Here is a 15,939-nt window from a genome sequence, read left to right as displayed (position 1 = left end):
TTACTTTGTAGCGTAATACAACCAATTTAATCAAATTGATACCCCAGAGAAAGAGATTATACTTGAAAGAACAACCTGGATATTTTAAACTGTGGTATTAACATTGTTTTGAACTCTTACATGGTAATTTCCCACCAGCAGCACTAAAAGAAGGCAGCTTTTATTGACTCTTCATGGTAGCTATATCCAGAAATAACTCAATTTGTTACTGTTGTTGTTTAACAGATAAGAGAACTAAGGTTTAGAGAAGCTAAACAATTTGTTTGAGGTTCACACTCCTGAGAGACATGTGGTACATCTCTTTAGGCAGCTCACTGTCCCACTCTGAGAACTTCTGAAGACTATTTTAAATATTCTCCTGTCCCACAGATCTCTAACCTCCCTCTTTTTTCCCCATTCTCAGCTCATGACCTTGGCTTTTCACAGAGAAATCAAAGTCATCCAGCTAAGAACTGCTCAGCTTTCCAACACCAAAAGTTCTAACTTACCTGTGTGTGCACTCATCCTTTTCTTCCTTCTTGCCTTTAGAAAGAGAAATATATGCATCCATCCATCAAAAAGGCTGTGCCTCCACCTCTTCTTTGTATCCCAACCCTTCCTGCCTTTCAGGAACCTTACACTTGTCTCTCTAGTATCTTCAGCCTCTTTATAGTATCCTTCGTATAATCATTTAAAATGTTCTAGTCTATACCAATTTAAAATGCACATCCTTGGTCCTACATCTTCCTGTACTTACCATCTCTTGCCTCCCACCCACACTCACCCTTTCCACCTTTTCACCTTGTCACTCAACTTCACTCCATCCTGACATCCACCCACAATATTCAGTCGTGACCACCATAACGCAGGGTCACATTTTGGATCTATCCCCAATTAGGTTTGACACCCTTTCTGGATCTGGACATACTTCGATTCTTTTAATTATAGTGGGAAAGAAATTTTAGGAATTTACATACATTGCTCGTACTTCATAAGTGCAAACATGCAGCTCTCTTAAAGAAGGCAGTGACTTTTTGACATCTCTTGATCTGGGAGAGCAATCACAAATTTATTAATATTCACTACCTCCACAGCAGCTAAGGTAGTGACATGGTTGGAATAAGAGAAATTCTGCCTTCAAACAGTGACCAGAACCCTCCCTGTTGCTAAATTCAGGGAAAAGTTTTAGTTCTTATCTCCCTTGACCTAGGGCAGCATCCAGTGAAGTTGGCCATTCTCTTCTCTTGGCTTCTGTGACCAATACTTGGCTTTCCTCCTGCTCTCCTGACTGCTCGCTTTTTGTATTCTTTCCTGCCTCCACCCTCTCCACCTGACCTTTACATATTAAATTTCTCAGGTCTTCATCCTGGGTTCTCAATTATCTATTCTCTCCCGTGGTGATTTCAGCCACTCCCCTGGCTTCGTTTACCCTAAGCCTGCCGGAATGTATACATCTAACCCAAGCTGCCATTTTTAGCTAAGACGTATATATCTAAGGCACATCTGACATCTCTACTTGGTTCCCTCACAGGTACAACTGAACTCTTAATCTTGCCCTGATCCCCCATAGCTCCTGACAGAAATTGAGGTGTCACCTGGATGACCACCTTCTTTTTAAACTCTGCCACTATTCGATCTGTTCCCAGTAGGCTATCTCATTTCTCAAAGCCATCCACAGCCCTCCATCACCACCACCACCACTCAAGCCTGCACCTGCCCTCTACTGCCATCAATGTAGCGTAAACTCTTAGAATAAAGTTGAAAATCTTTAACTCAGCAGCCTGCATAGTCTGGCCCTCACCTACCTCCTCATCCTATTTTTGTGCCCACATCTCTTTAAGTTCTCTATGCAGTTTTGTTCAGTTTCTCAAAAATTTCAACTTTCTCCTCAGCTCAGTTCTTCATCACCTGTTGTTCCCTATGCCTGGAAAGCTCCTTCTCCAACTCTGCTTGGATAGCTCTTTCTCATCCATCAGGCTCAGCTTAAAAGATCACTTCCTCAGGGCAGCCTTTCCCTTGAAGGTTAGCTTTCCTTCATGTGCTGTCATTACATCTTACATTATGGTACTGTTTAAATGCAGCTGTATGATTATCTGCGTAACTGTAAGCTCCTTGGGGTTTTACAGCTGCCCTTTTCCAGGGTCCCCCAGCGCCTGGCTTATAACAAGCGTTCCATAAATGTTTGTTGAGTAACAGAATGATGATGGAGGTGGGATTCTAACACAGGACTACCTCAGAGCCTGGGGCCCTCTCCTCCGCCGCTCTGTTTCTGTGCTTTCTCGTAGACAAATAGTGAAAGTAGGAAATGACAGAGATGCACGGTTCGCAGAGCCGCAGTCCGGACTGAGTTCTAAAGGGGAGGGGTGGGGGTGGAGTGGGGCATCTGCCTTGGAGGAATCTAAGCCTCGAGCGTCCCTGGCACCGGCGGGAGGCCCCGCCCTCGGAAGCACAGGTGCGCCCCCTCGCGGCGCGACCCTGCCGTCCCAGGCCCCGGGTACCAACGGCTTCGGCCCGCGCCGGGGCGGCGGGACTTCAGCAAAGGCCCGGGCTCCCAGCAGAGCCTGGAGGCTGCGTGGGGCTAGCAGGTCTCCCCAGGCCCTTGGCTTAGGAGAGCCCCTCCCAGCCCTCCCTGCAGCGGCTACCCTCGCCCTCGCCCACGCGGGGCTCCTGACGTTGGCTTCGGGCCCAACGAGAGACCGGTCATTCAAAACAACCACTGTCCTCGGCCCCCGGAATACTCCAAGGACCGGTGTGGACGCAGCTCCCCTCACCTGGACAAGCAAACCATAATCTGAGAGTTGGTTTCTTCCCTTTCCTTGTCCCTTCCCTTTTCCCGTGTCCAGTGGGCATAGGTCTTGAACTTGAGGATGGACAGACCTGGGATGGTTCTGATTCTGAAGGTGTGAAACCTCAGGCCTATCCTGTAACCTTCCTAGTCTCGTTTCTGCGTCTATAAAGTGGGGCTCCCAGCGCCTATCTCGCCGAGCAGCATCTAACTTTTTCAGAAACGGAAATTCTCTGGCTCCACTCCAACCAACTGGATCGGAAACTCTAGGGTAGGATCCAGCAATCTGTTGTAACAAGCCGCAGGTGATTTCAACACAGGCTAGATTTTGAGAACCACTATACAGAGGGGCCAATTAAATGAAATAAATATTGTATATAAAGAGCTGGGCAAATAGTAGATGCTCAATAAATAGTGGTTATGGAAAACCACAAAAAAAAAGGAAAAGCCCAAGCATAGATAAAAGAACAGATTGGTGACTGCCAGAGGCAGGGGGTGAGGTGGGCAAAATGGGTGAAGGGGGTCAAAAGGTACAAACTTCAGTTATGAAATAAGTAAGTCTTGGGGATGTGAGGTATAGCATGGCAACTATAGTTGATAATAAAATCTTGAAAGTTCTCATCACAAGAAAAAAAATTCTTTAACTATGTATGGTGATGATGTTAACTACATTTATTATGGTGATCGTTTCAAAATATATACATATATCAAATTATTATGTTGTACCCCTGAAACAAATATAGTGTATGTCATTTTAAAAAAATTTTTTAATTGAAAAACATATTTTAAATTTTTAATTGAAAAAATTTTTAATTGAAAAAATATAGTGGTTGACCATGAAACAATTAACGTGATAAAGATGAAAGGTACAGATTTATTTCTTGAGAAATTCAGCTTCATTACTATGGTAAATTTTATTGCTTTTCCTTTGTATTCATTGCAGAAACTTCAAAAAGGACACACTAGAATTAATTAGAAATGTTAAGATTGCCCAAAAAAGGAGCACCTAGATTTGATCAAATTCAAGATGAAGAAACTTACCTGGAGAATTTAGCAGTACAGAGAAATGCTTCTGCTTTTTTTGAAAAATATGATCGGAGTGAAGTACAAGAGTTGCTGACTACTGCACTAGTTAGCTGGTTGTCTGCCAAAGAAGATGTCCACTCTCAACTAGACATCCCATGTGGAATTATGAGTCAAATAAATAATGTAGCCTTCTCCACTGCAATCCTACTGACTCCTGTAGACCCTACTGCCCTCTTAGACTATAGAGAAGTCCATCAAATCATAAGGGAATTGGCTGTTGGAATTTATTGCTTAAATCAAATTCCTTCAATCAGTTTAGAAGCTAATTATGATCAGAGTTCTTCTTGTCAATTACCTCCAGCTTATTATGATACCAGAATTGGGCAAATTCTGATCAATATTGACTACATGTTGAAAGCACTATGGCATGGAATATATATGCCCAAAGAAAAACGAGCTAGATTCTCTGAATTGTGGCGTACCATCATGGACATTGATCCAGATGGGAAGCCTCAAACAAATAGAGATATTTTTGCAGAGTTTAGTTCAGCAGGTAAGAGAATTTAATTTGTTTTATTTTTATTAGAAGCCTTTTTTTAAAATTTAAAAGTAATTTATCTGTGACTCAGCTTTATGTATTTAGCCATGTTTCTTGAAAGAGGTTTTTCTGAATTACAAAGAATCTATCTTTTCAATAATTAATAATTAATTTTTTTCAATGTCACCTTCTGAAGCTTGGTTAGGACCTGTTAGATTAGGACCTTGGTTAGAAGTGTTCATTTGCTATTTACTGTTATCTGTGGCTAGACTTCTGTGAAGTTCAAATGCTTGGGAGTAAGATTTGCTTGATGACAGTAAGGCAGCCTGACTCACCTGCTATGGTTGGGTTTCCAGATGTGTTTCAGGCTCTGTAGCTTTTGTGTGTACCAGCAAGCAGTACCATCTCTTGGAGATGGTATCTCTGTGTCTCAAAGACAGTTTAGATAGCTAATAGCTCTCATTTCTATGCAAGGTAATCAACTTCTGTTGAGAGCAGACTCCAAGAGTATTGAGTATAGGCAGAAATTCTACCCCTCTGGGTGAGAATTAGTCTATGATGTTGGTGGAATCAACAAATGTCACTGGATAGGTGCAGAGTACCTACGATTGGAGGATCACTGGCTTCTGAAAGATTATAGCTGTAGCTGGAACTGAAAAATCTCTTCTTGTTGTTCAGGTCCTTGGGGTGATTAGGGTGAAGTAATGCAAAATGCTGCCAGTAATGTCTAGTAAGTTCCATTAATTTCTGCATTCCCTTGACTGGTCTGGTAGTTCCTCTTAAAGGGTACTGATACTTTGGCACATGCAGATACATTGTTGAAGAGAATATGGCATGGTCAAAGTCTTAAAAACATTTGTTAGCGTTCAACCAGAAGTGCTATCATTTCTGGTAGTTTAGGACCTCCAAGGCTAGTTGAGCTCACATAAATAAAATGTATCTAAATTAAGGTGTCATTTTGATGCCAAAGATGATAGGGTAGTTGATGACTCTTCTATCCTGGAAGTTGTCTAGTAATCTATATTCACCACTCACTGGAAGACAGTAGGGAATATGGCACAAGCCAGATAATGTTTCTGCCTACTTGCATTGGCCAAGATGTGTCTATAAACTAAGCTACACCGTTTGCCCTTCTTATTGAGATGATGCCAGGAGCTTTGTGAAGATCTGAGCTCCATGGAGGTTAAGGATCAGCACGATTGGATGGTGGGTTTTAACGTTAGAGCTTTGACAGTCCTGACAAAAGTTGTGTTTGCTTTTCTTCCCTTTTTACAAAGATTACTTTGAGACTCTCATCAGAAAGGAGGTGGAACTAATGAACCATCATTCCAATCTGGCATGTGTCAAACAAAGCAAAAGCCAGAGCTGACAGATTGACTGGTAAAGAAACAAAGAGCCCTTTTTAGATCCAGATATCTAGGTGGAAACTCCATTATACAAGTCAAATTCCGGAGAGTAATCCGGGTTAGAGGTGCACATTGAGGATTCAGTCATTCATATGTTAAAGTCACTAGAGCCTTTGTATCATCCAGTGAGAGTATCAATACTAAGAAGAGAGATGGCCAGGGCAGGAGGGAGCACGTGTCCTGTTTTGTGTATATGGACAAAGGGCTCCTACTTAGTTGATGATAAAAATCAGTTATATCAAGCAACTTCGTGGCCCAACATCTGGTCTATTGAATCTAGCTGTCTATCATATTTGAGGCCACCCTCTATGAGTGGTGCCTCACAGTGGTGCTCCTGGTTGAGGAGATCAGAGACACATAGAAACATTCGAATCAAGGTGTAGGTGGAGTTGGGGAGCACCCAGAGACTAAAGTTATCTGTCTTCCATGGCGTACGTTTTCAGGGGTGACATTCAAAATAATTAACCACCAGCACAGCATGAGCACTGACCAATCAGAACAGACATTAGCAATAATGCTGGAACAGGATCTCAGAGACCTCCTGCTTGGCATATGTACCCTTTGCTGGATCATGGAGCTTTCTAGGCTATCCCAGGGAAGGGAGGCATTCAAAGAGCTCAGGGCTATAGCAATTTAATTTACCACACAATATGGAAGATTTCAATATTTTAACAATGTGGCCATATTGATACGTAACTAAATATCGGTCCCAGACATTTCGACTTAATTCTCCTTTTCGGGATGGGAATTCATGTCTCGACTATTATGATTTTTCGACTTAATTCTCCTTTTCGGGATGGGAATTCATGTCTTGACTATTATGAGTTTTCGACTTAATTCTCCTTTTCTGGATGGGAATTCATGTCTTGACTATTATGATTTTTCGACTTAATTCTCCTTTTCTGGATGGGAATTCATGTCTTGACTATTATGAGTTTTCGACTTAATTCTCCTTTTCGGGATGGGAATTCATGTCTTGACTATTATGATTCTACCACTAAAATATCTCAAAATCATCCACTTTGCTTTATCTCAACTACAACACCCTGATACAGAACACTCTTTTCTCTAGCTTTACATACTGCAACTGCCCTCTGGCTGCTCTCTCTGTCTATAATCCCTTTTTCGCTGAATATGAATGAGGCTGGAAACCTTTCAGAGCCAGTCACTCTACCACCACGTGCCTTGGGGAAAGTGCTGTGTATGTTAGAGTAAAGCGCTTTGTAATATTGGTTGCCGGACAATCAAAGAAGAGCATCATATGGGGATAGAGATTTTTTTCTCCCTCCACCACACTTCAGGAGTCTGCTGAAGAACCAGCAGCATCAATATGCTTCAGGCACTGTAACAAAGGTATAGTGCAAACAATTGTAAATGACCAAGCAGCACACACTCGAGGTGTGCTGGAGCAGAGTTTTCAGGGGGAAATTCCCAGAGGCAGCAGCAGGAATAGGTACAGGTTCCCCATCATGCACCACATCTGGAGCATCACTATGAAATCCTGCAGGGCCAAGCATCAGATTCCGGGGAAGGGACCTGGACTCTTAGAAGGTGGGGCTTTTATGCTGCATGCTTAAGGATATACAGGGTCAGACACCAGCATACAAGTGCAAAGTGTATTAGCCTAGGTTACCCCCCAAATTAGGGCCTGAAATGAGGGCTTAAGTCAGAGTAGTTTATGTGAAATGACTCCAAGGAACAGGAGTGAGGGACAGGAAAAGTGAATAGAAAAGGAGGAGTCATCAATCCAAGGATAAGGCTGTTGAGCTTTCATCACGTGAATAATTAGGGACGGTTTTGCTGGGACTCTCTGGGGAGTCACATAGAATACGCTTCAGGATTGTCAGCCCGAGGGATGGAAGAGGAGAGCATGTTTTCCCTGACTTCTCTCCAATTAGTCAAAGGTTCCATGAGAGTTAACTCCCTCATGCAGATTTGTTCGTCCATCAGTATGGTAGAATGGGTTCCGTCAGGAGTCCAACACAGCAGTGGCAGAGAAACCCCAGGGCAGAAGTAAGGGCCATGTGGTGCAGTCAGGTTACATCTGTGTGGAGCTGGTCCATGCAATGACAGCTAGAGTGAAAAATACTGTCTGGGAGGAAGTGAGGTAGGGAACAAAAGGTGTCTGATATAGAGTATGACTTATGGAAATTTGGCTCTAACCCTGTGCTCTCAGCTTAGTCCTTGTAGTTGCCGCTGTATGGTGGCAAGACAGTGGCGAGACTTGCTATTTCATCTTTCACGTTTGGGGAAACAGCACCTCCTCTCTTGACTTCGAGACTGGGTTCAAACCTTGCAACTGACCATGTGATTGCCTTAAACACTGTGCTACAGTGAATTTCCGAGGAACTCTGCGGGAGGCCAACTAATTTTTTGGGAGGGAAGACTGCTGGGAATCACTGAGGCCAAGTTAAACTTCACCTCTTTAATACCTTTTGCACTGTGTGAAACCACCAGCAAACACCACCTTTAAAAAATGGTAGCAACAGCAGTGGAGAGTAGAGCACTCCAAAAATCTAGTCATATTATCCAGTTTGCTGAGAAGGGGTACTCATTAGGGCAGGTCCCTTGACCTGATGACCTTATTTAAAACCAAAAGCTGGTAAACTGAAATGGTTATTTTTTTATGCCTCTGCTCATTCCTTGTCCTTTATCTGGAATGCCTTTCTCTCTCACCCCACTCTTCTGCATTCTTCCCCAGGTTATTGCTACTCATTTTTCGAGACCTGATTCAGACACAGCCTCCTCTATTCTGTACACATTGTACCATTTTATATTGAAATTATTGGTTTCATCTCTGTCTTCCTTAATAGATTTTCTGTGCTTGAGAGCTTGAGAGCACAGAAAAGTATGCCTTTTTTGTCTTTAAATTCTCATCACATCTACAGTGCTTGGCACGTAGTAAATTTCTATACATGTAGAAATTAAATGGTTAACAGATAGAGTGTAAGAGAAAAGGAATTGAAGGAAACTCTCGGGTTTTTAGTTTGAGGGACTGATAGATAAATAGTGCTTTTAACTGTGATAGGGAATGAAAGAAAAGCAGATTTGGGGGAGAGGAAAGGTGGAATTTGTTCGGGAGTGCCTTTAGGACATTCAAGTAAAGATATGTATTAGGCATGGAGAAAGAATCTGGAGTTAGGAGCAAAACCAGGGCAGGAGAGAATATTAAAAGAAATTAGCATAGAGGTTAAAACGACGGAATCTTGTATTTCTCCCCTTCCCCCCCCGCCTTCCAAATGTAGTTATATCCAATTTTTAGTTAAGTCCTCTCTCGTTTTTTTACTTCATAATGACTTTGTACATATCTTCCCAGCTGATTTGCATAACATGCTATGATCACATTTCCTTTCATTAATAACTTCTAATTTTTTGTGACATGAACAATTGTGCATTCTTTAAGAAATTCGCTTAGTTTTCCATTGTACATGTCATTTCAGCCCCAAACTTCTGAACAGAAATATCGAGCTCCTCTCAGTGAAGTGAAATATCAGGTGGTGCAGCAGCTCCTTTTCTCCTTAGAGATGTCTCTCTCCACACTTTCACCCTCGTACTCCCATCTGAGCTGGTCGATTATTTTCTCTAGGCACTTTACTGCTCTTCAAAATCCATTCTCCCATTCTCCATCCTTCCTCTGCCCCTACTCCGCCTCCCTCCCCCTGCCAGTCTCGGTCTTTCACCTGACAGGCCTTCCTCACCAGTCTGGTGATCCTTGCTGTTTGTTCCATCCTGGTTGAGGGGTGAGGCAGGAGCCCGCTTGCTTGACTAGTACACCACACTGTAGAGTGATTAGGAGGAAACCTTGCTGTTTCACTGGGGAGACTTTCCCCAAATGCCGTATTTGTAGGTCTCTTCTCTTTGATTGGTCTGTTTCCTCCTATATCCTCCTTGGAGGGGGCAATGAGTCTGGCGCCAGAGGAGGGGAATGGTCTGTGGAGCTCCCCATTCCCTTCTAGTTTTTCAGCCTTTCTGCCCTTCTGGGGTGAGAATTGACTTGCTGCATTTTGGCTCCCATCCACTCAAGCCACAAAGTTTTAGAGGAATCAACAGTGCTCTAGCTTGTGTTTAGATCTCTTTTAACTGTCAGAAATGCTTAATTTCTTTTTAATCTCAATAATTTATCTTACTAACTCTTTTGCAAAAGGGAGATGAATCATAGTGGCCATCTTAAAAATCCAAGAGTATTCTGGCTTTTTTAATATGTAGATTTGAGGAAGAAAAAAAGGAAAAAGAAAGGGGGGGAGGCACATTGATGAATTATTTACACTTCAAGGCACGTATGTTACAAACTCCACATTTTCTACGAAATCTTATTTTACGGTTCTAAGCCGTTTTCTCAAGCTTTGATTAAGGTTGTAAATACCTTAAAAAAGACAATTTGACAACAAGAAACAATTTAATTTCATCATAAATGGGAAGAAAATGTAATATAAAAATTGTCATTCATAATATAGAGTAAAATCAAGTTTCAGTTCTTGTTTCATCATGATTAGTTGGTAGGAAAGTTATTTATTGTATATGTTTAGCTTCTGTTATCATCAAAAAGAAGAAATATGTAATATAGGAGGAAATATACTTTATGCCCAAGTAAGAAGCTGGTTCTCTGCTTAAAGGAAGATCACATTTCTTGTTGTTCTTCCATATTTTCTTTGATTAAAGATGGGACTTATGTTATTATGTTTTCATGGTGTTGTATTTCTCCAAGGAGAAGATCACATTTCTTGTTGTTCTTCCATATTTTCTTTGATTAAAGATGGGACTTATGTTATTATGTTTTCATGGTGTTGTATTTCTCCAAGGAGAATGAAAATCAATTCTTTTTAATTCCACAAGCTTCCATCTTTCTTTACTCCGCTTAGTTACCACATATCTATCTGCTTTTATTCTTTGACAATTTTACCGGCATTTCATTATCCCTTTGCTGTCATTTCGGTAGAATTTCAAGATGAAACCCTGTCTTCAATCTACTCTGTTTATCCAGAGACCAAGTAAGAAATTTTCACAATCTAAAATCTTTCTTTTTTACTGTGAAGGTTTGATAGATATTACAAAGGATCCAGACTTTGATGGCATCTATGATGAAGACATGAATGAAGATCCAACATATAATCCCAATAGCCCTGAAGAAAAAGCTGTATTTATGAAATATGCTGAAAATATTCTACTAAAGTTGACATTCAGTACCACACAAGTTCAACAGTGTGAAAATGTTTTTATATTTGAAACAGCCTATTGGCTTACTAATGCTGTAAGATATAATCAGGATTATCTTGACATTTGTACCTACCAGAGATTACAGCAAAGGTTATATCTTCAAAAAAAGATTATTCAAAAACACTTTGAGAAGAAAAAAGAAATCAGGAAAGGGATAGGATACCTAAAATTAATATGTTTTCTGACTCCATTTCTACTGAGTTTAAAAAAGAAGATGAAAGTTCCATATTTAAGTAGTCTGCTTCAGCCTTTTTCAGGTAAGAGTATCACCAAAAATTATATATAAAATATAGCTATATATTGAACTTATATGTAAATTCAATTTTGTTTCTAGTATGTGGGTCCCAGCATGTAACCAAGCTGTAGCCTGTTAAAAATAAAAAGCAAAATGCAATGTCTCCAAAGTAATTAAAAATACTTGGTATATTCACACAGTACATGGTATATATTTATATCAATTATAAGGACTGTTGAAAGACGTAAAATGAGTTCTGAGAAAATAGGGAAATATGCTATGTTCACAATGGGACAACACTATATTATATCTCATTCAAATTATAAGTTCAGTGCACTTCTACTCAACATCCCTATTGTGTTTTTCATGAAAGTTTACAAATTGATTCTGAGATTAATATGGAGCAGTAAAAGATCATGAAAAAAAGATGAAAACATAAAAACTTTAGTAATATATTGGTATTATAACAAAGAAATAGAGAAATGTAGGAGAATAGAGAGCTAAAATAGGACCATGTTTACATGGAATTTGACAGGAATGCAGAGCAGACTATTCTTCCCACCCAGATTAGCACACAATTTGTGTATTTTCACTGGTGCTCAAACTTGTAGGCTTATTATAGTGGGCTTTCTATTCAGATGGCAAATTTTCAGTAGAAATTTTACAAGTCACTTAATGAAAATTTGTATCATGAGAATTATGATAGTGAAGATTATAATCCATATCTGTAAACTATTTAAAAATGGACTCATGACAGCTTGTCCAGGATGGGGGTGGGGAGAATGTCATGTGTATGGAACTGATATGCTTAAAGAGGATGTTAGCTATATCTGTAATGTCTTATTATTTAAATTATTGGAAACAAATACGACTAAATATTAATAATTAATTTCCAGGTGGTGAGATTAAGGTGTTATATTTTTCTTTGTACTTTTCTAGACCTTTTGCATTTCTCAAAATACATTATATACCTTATATTGATGAAACTCTATTCTGCTAACAAGTCAAAATATTGAATAAACCTAATCCTTGCCAGGATTTTAGAAAATGATTTTTCAAAGTAAATTTTATATGTGTAGCTTCATTACTTTCCAGAAAAATGGGCTGATTATTTTTGTCATGTGAGAGATACCCACCTTTTTCTTTATAGTATCTCTCTTTTCCTTAACTAGCTCAGGTAACTTTTATTTATTTAACTAAAGATTCTCCACGGCACAGAGTTTCAAATCTTTTCTGATAATTGGGGGTAAAATATTAGTCTTGAGCTCATATATAGTAATCAATAAGTAAAATAATGTTTTGATTATTCTTTTGAAACGTCTGTACAATGAAACTACAAAAAAAGACCAAAATGTATGATATAAATATATTTTAATATTTAAAATATACATTAAGAGCATGAATATATAGAATGTAATTGCCAAGATTTCCATTTCACATAGAATTTTTTCACTTTATGAGAAAGAGAATTTAGACGTCAAAAATATGATTGCCTATATGCTGTTATTCAATTTTTAAACAAAAATTTGTTTTCATTTTTGGAGATGACAAGGTCAAGACAGAGCGAGAATTGCCTCCATTTATTTATGGACGAGATTTTAAATGCCAGAATTTTCACTACAAAGAGGATGAGTATTTTCACGTTCATGGAGGAATTGAATTTGATATCAGCACTCCTTCAATTGAGAATGCTTTGGAAGATTTTAAGGTTTAAATTATTATTGTTCCTGAAATGGTTTGTCATTTCACAACTCTTTTATCCTATTCTCCAACCAGAAAGATTCTCTGTTGGTACAGGCACTAGGCAGCTCTCCAAATGATTATCTTCACAACTCACTAATTTCTTCAAACATTACATAACATATATGAATTAAGTGCAAGTATATCTAAGGTCTTGTGTTAGATGTCAGAGATAAAATGATAAATAAGCTAGGCACAACTATCCTTGCAGAATTTACAGACTTCTAATGGACCACATTTGCCCTAGAATAGTTAACCGAAGAATACAGTAGAAATCCCTGAACACTAACTACATATTCTTCCATTTTTCTCAAAGATTAGTATTAGAACAGAGATCCTCTGAGTTTGAGAACAAAATTCATCTGGAAAACATAATACATTTCAATTGTCATTGTTTTTCTACCTTCTCCATATTATATTCTTTTTAAAAAATTTTCCTCTCTAATCCAAATTAGGGATTGGATATATTCAGTTATTACCAGGGTCACTTGGGATTTTTTATTGAAAATTTGTCCTTTACAGGTATAAAATTTCATCTAAAATAAGTTAACAATTGTTTAGATTTGTTTAAAGATTTTTTTTTTAGTAACATAACTTGTATTTTAGAACAATTTAGAAAAAATACGGGATTGTGCTGCTAATACGTTTGCAGAAGATTCAGGATACAAAGAATATTACTCAATACCAATCATGAAATTAAATGGAAAAAGGTAAGGAACTTTTAGTAATTATTCACAGTAACACAACTTGTTGAAAGCAGAAAACTGGAAAGTGTCAAAATGCAAAGGCTAACTTGAAACCTCAAGATGGAGGTCCTAGAACAATAATAACCCCCGTGAATGACTACGGACTCTACAAAGTATTAAATGTTATATTTATTACTTCATACACCTTGATACGTTCTGTGTAATAATCCTTAGACATTGTAATTTGTTCTTACAACGAACACAGTGGTTAAATGGGGATGGAGGTGGGGCTCAAATCCTATGGGCCCACTGAAAAGCAATGGACTCAGCATACACCCCTTTGTTTCCATAAGGAATATGATTTTAAATCCTCTTCCTCTGCTGGGTCTTGTTAAGCCTGTCATCTCTTAGAGCACCATGTTTCTCTCAGTATTTTTAGGCTCTTTTATGTATGTTCTTGGGTTTTCACAGCTTGGAAACTGAAATTTGTAAATAAGGGAAATAGAATGCAGAGGAAACATTTGAGTTGGAGGTAGAGACAAGATTTTAAAGCATATTGGAGTTTGTTTTGTTTTTCTTAAAGTCATGGAAGTAGTTGAGAGGCTAGGGCCATGTCAGGAACTCTGGAGAATAGAAACCTTTGAGGGGGGTGGGGAGTAGCAGAGGAGAGAGCAAAAGAGACTGAGAAGGAATGATAGAGGTAGAGGAGAAACGAGAAAGTATGACAGCATGGAAGCCAAATGGGGAGAAGTTTTAAAATATGGTAATAGTTAACAACGTCAAACTCAAGAGAGAAAAAGGCCAAGTTGATTTAAGACTGAAAGCCCTCTAAATTTGACAATGACTTGATAAGAGAAGATGTGGTTATAGAAGGCTATGTGTAATAAGTTGAAGGATAAAGTCGGGGAGAGTTCATGGGATGTGAAGAAGTAAAGACAAAGATTATAAATTTCTTTCAAGATGCATGGCAGTGAGGAAAATAAGAGGAATAAGGCAGAGGGAGAAGCAGATAAAAGATGAAAGGTGGATCTTTCCACGGAATACTGCCTGGATGCACACAAGGTACTAGAGCTAAAGTCAAAGACCATGTGGCTAACAGCCTCCATGATTTTGAAGGGAACTAAGAAGTAGATCTCACTCCTCTGGAATGGACTGTTGGTGTGCATCTCCCTGGAGGAGGAATCTCTGAGGGACCTAGCACCTGTAGACATACTCCATGTACGATTCTTGTCAAGCTGGAGGCTCTTCTAAACAAAGGTTTATTCTCCCAGGTTCTAGTGTCTAGTGGGACATGAATGATCCTGGAAATGCAGGGAAAGAGCTGGAATGAAGGCTGTGCTTGATGAGAGGTTGTTGTGGGTGAAGGAGTATGGTTGGTGTAAGCACCCTGCCATTGCACCCTAAGGGATCCAGTCATATCGCTGCAGTGGGATCTCATAGTGGAATTGTTTCTCTAGTTTCTGACGAATGCACAGCATTTGGTTATCAGTGTTGGCAAATTGTAGACGGATTTGAATTTTCAGACTTTCAAAACCAGCATAAGCTTGTTTCCCAGACCCAGCCAGCATGGAGTAAAAGTGAAAACCACAAGAGGAGGACTAGTATTTTCCTGGCTCCTGAGCCAATTACCAGTGAACCTTCAGTTCCCTATAAAATCTACCCCCACAGAATTATTTCTAGAAATCTTGTATTTCCATGGGTCAGCACTCTCAGCTACTATGACATTTTTTCGGTCTCCTCCTTTCCTGCCTGGGCTCCCTGTAATGATCCACTGCTGGAACTCCAGAGCCCAACAGCCCCAAGAAGGCAACTCGATACTGATGTCACTGTTGTCTCTGACACTGCTGCTCCTGGTTACAGAGCTGGCATCACCCCTGGGCTGACTCCTCCTGATGTCTGGTAGATAGCACGCATCAAATGTGAGATGTGTTGAAGTCAATTCAATGACATAAAGATAATTTCTTTCCCAATTTTATTGGTTTCAAACAAGTGCTGTCTTGAGCCCCTAACAATTTGGTCCAAAAACAGCTCTTTCAGTCATTTTGCTTACAGTTGTTTCTTTCTATGTAGGGATCTTCTTTCTGTGTTGGTCCTGGACCAGAGAATAATCTGAATGATGGAAAACATACCATCTCAAAATCTCCCCTCTTCTTTGCTTTTAGGGGCACTGTTATTGGGCTGAGCTCATGTATCGTGATGTTCTCTTTCCTCAGAATGATTTACTTCCTAGGAGACTCCCGGTCCCTAATGAAAATAGGATCATTCCCACTGGCCTTCCTGCCCTGCTTGGAAACATCTAAGTCCTAGATTCATTTTTGGCTCAGGTTGTA

General features: G+C 39.6%; 1 protein-coding gene across 1 annotated transcript in view; it reads left to right on the top strand.

The window, feature by feature from the left end:
• Nucleotides 1-151: 151 nt before the first annotated feature.
• The window catches only part of ANKAR (ankyrin and armadillo repeat containing), a 100,123-nt gene continuing 84,335 nt past the window's right edge, over nucleotides 152-15,939 (top strand). The window contains exons 1-4 of the mRNA XM_089916574.1: nucleotides 152-4,343; nucleotides 10,768-11,205; nucleotides 12,728-12,891; nucleotides 13,530-13,633. Of these exons, the coding sequence (XP_089772700.1) occupies nucleotides 3,743-4,343; nucleotides 10,768-11,205; nucleotides 12,728-12,891; nucleotides 13,530-13,633 (1,307 nt within the window). The 5' untranslated portion in view covers nucleotides 152-3,742. The remainder of the gene's footprint in view (nucleotides 4,344-10,767; nucleotides 11,206-12,727; nucleotides 12,892-13,529; nucleotides 13,634-15,939) is intronic.

The sequence above is a fragment of the Delphinapterus leucas genome, chromosome 8, assembly GCF_059928025.1.
Source record: "Delphinapterus leucas isolate spDelLeu-1000000601 "Yukka" chromosome 8, BTC_Dleu_Yukka2, whole genome shotgun sequence".
In the NCBI taxonomy this organism is placed as follows: Eukaryota; Metazoa; Chordata; class Mammalia; order Artiodactyla; family Monodontidae; genus Delphinapterus; species Delphinapterus leucas.
This window is presented reverse-complemented; position numbering and strand designations above follow the sequence as displayed.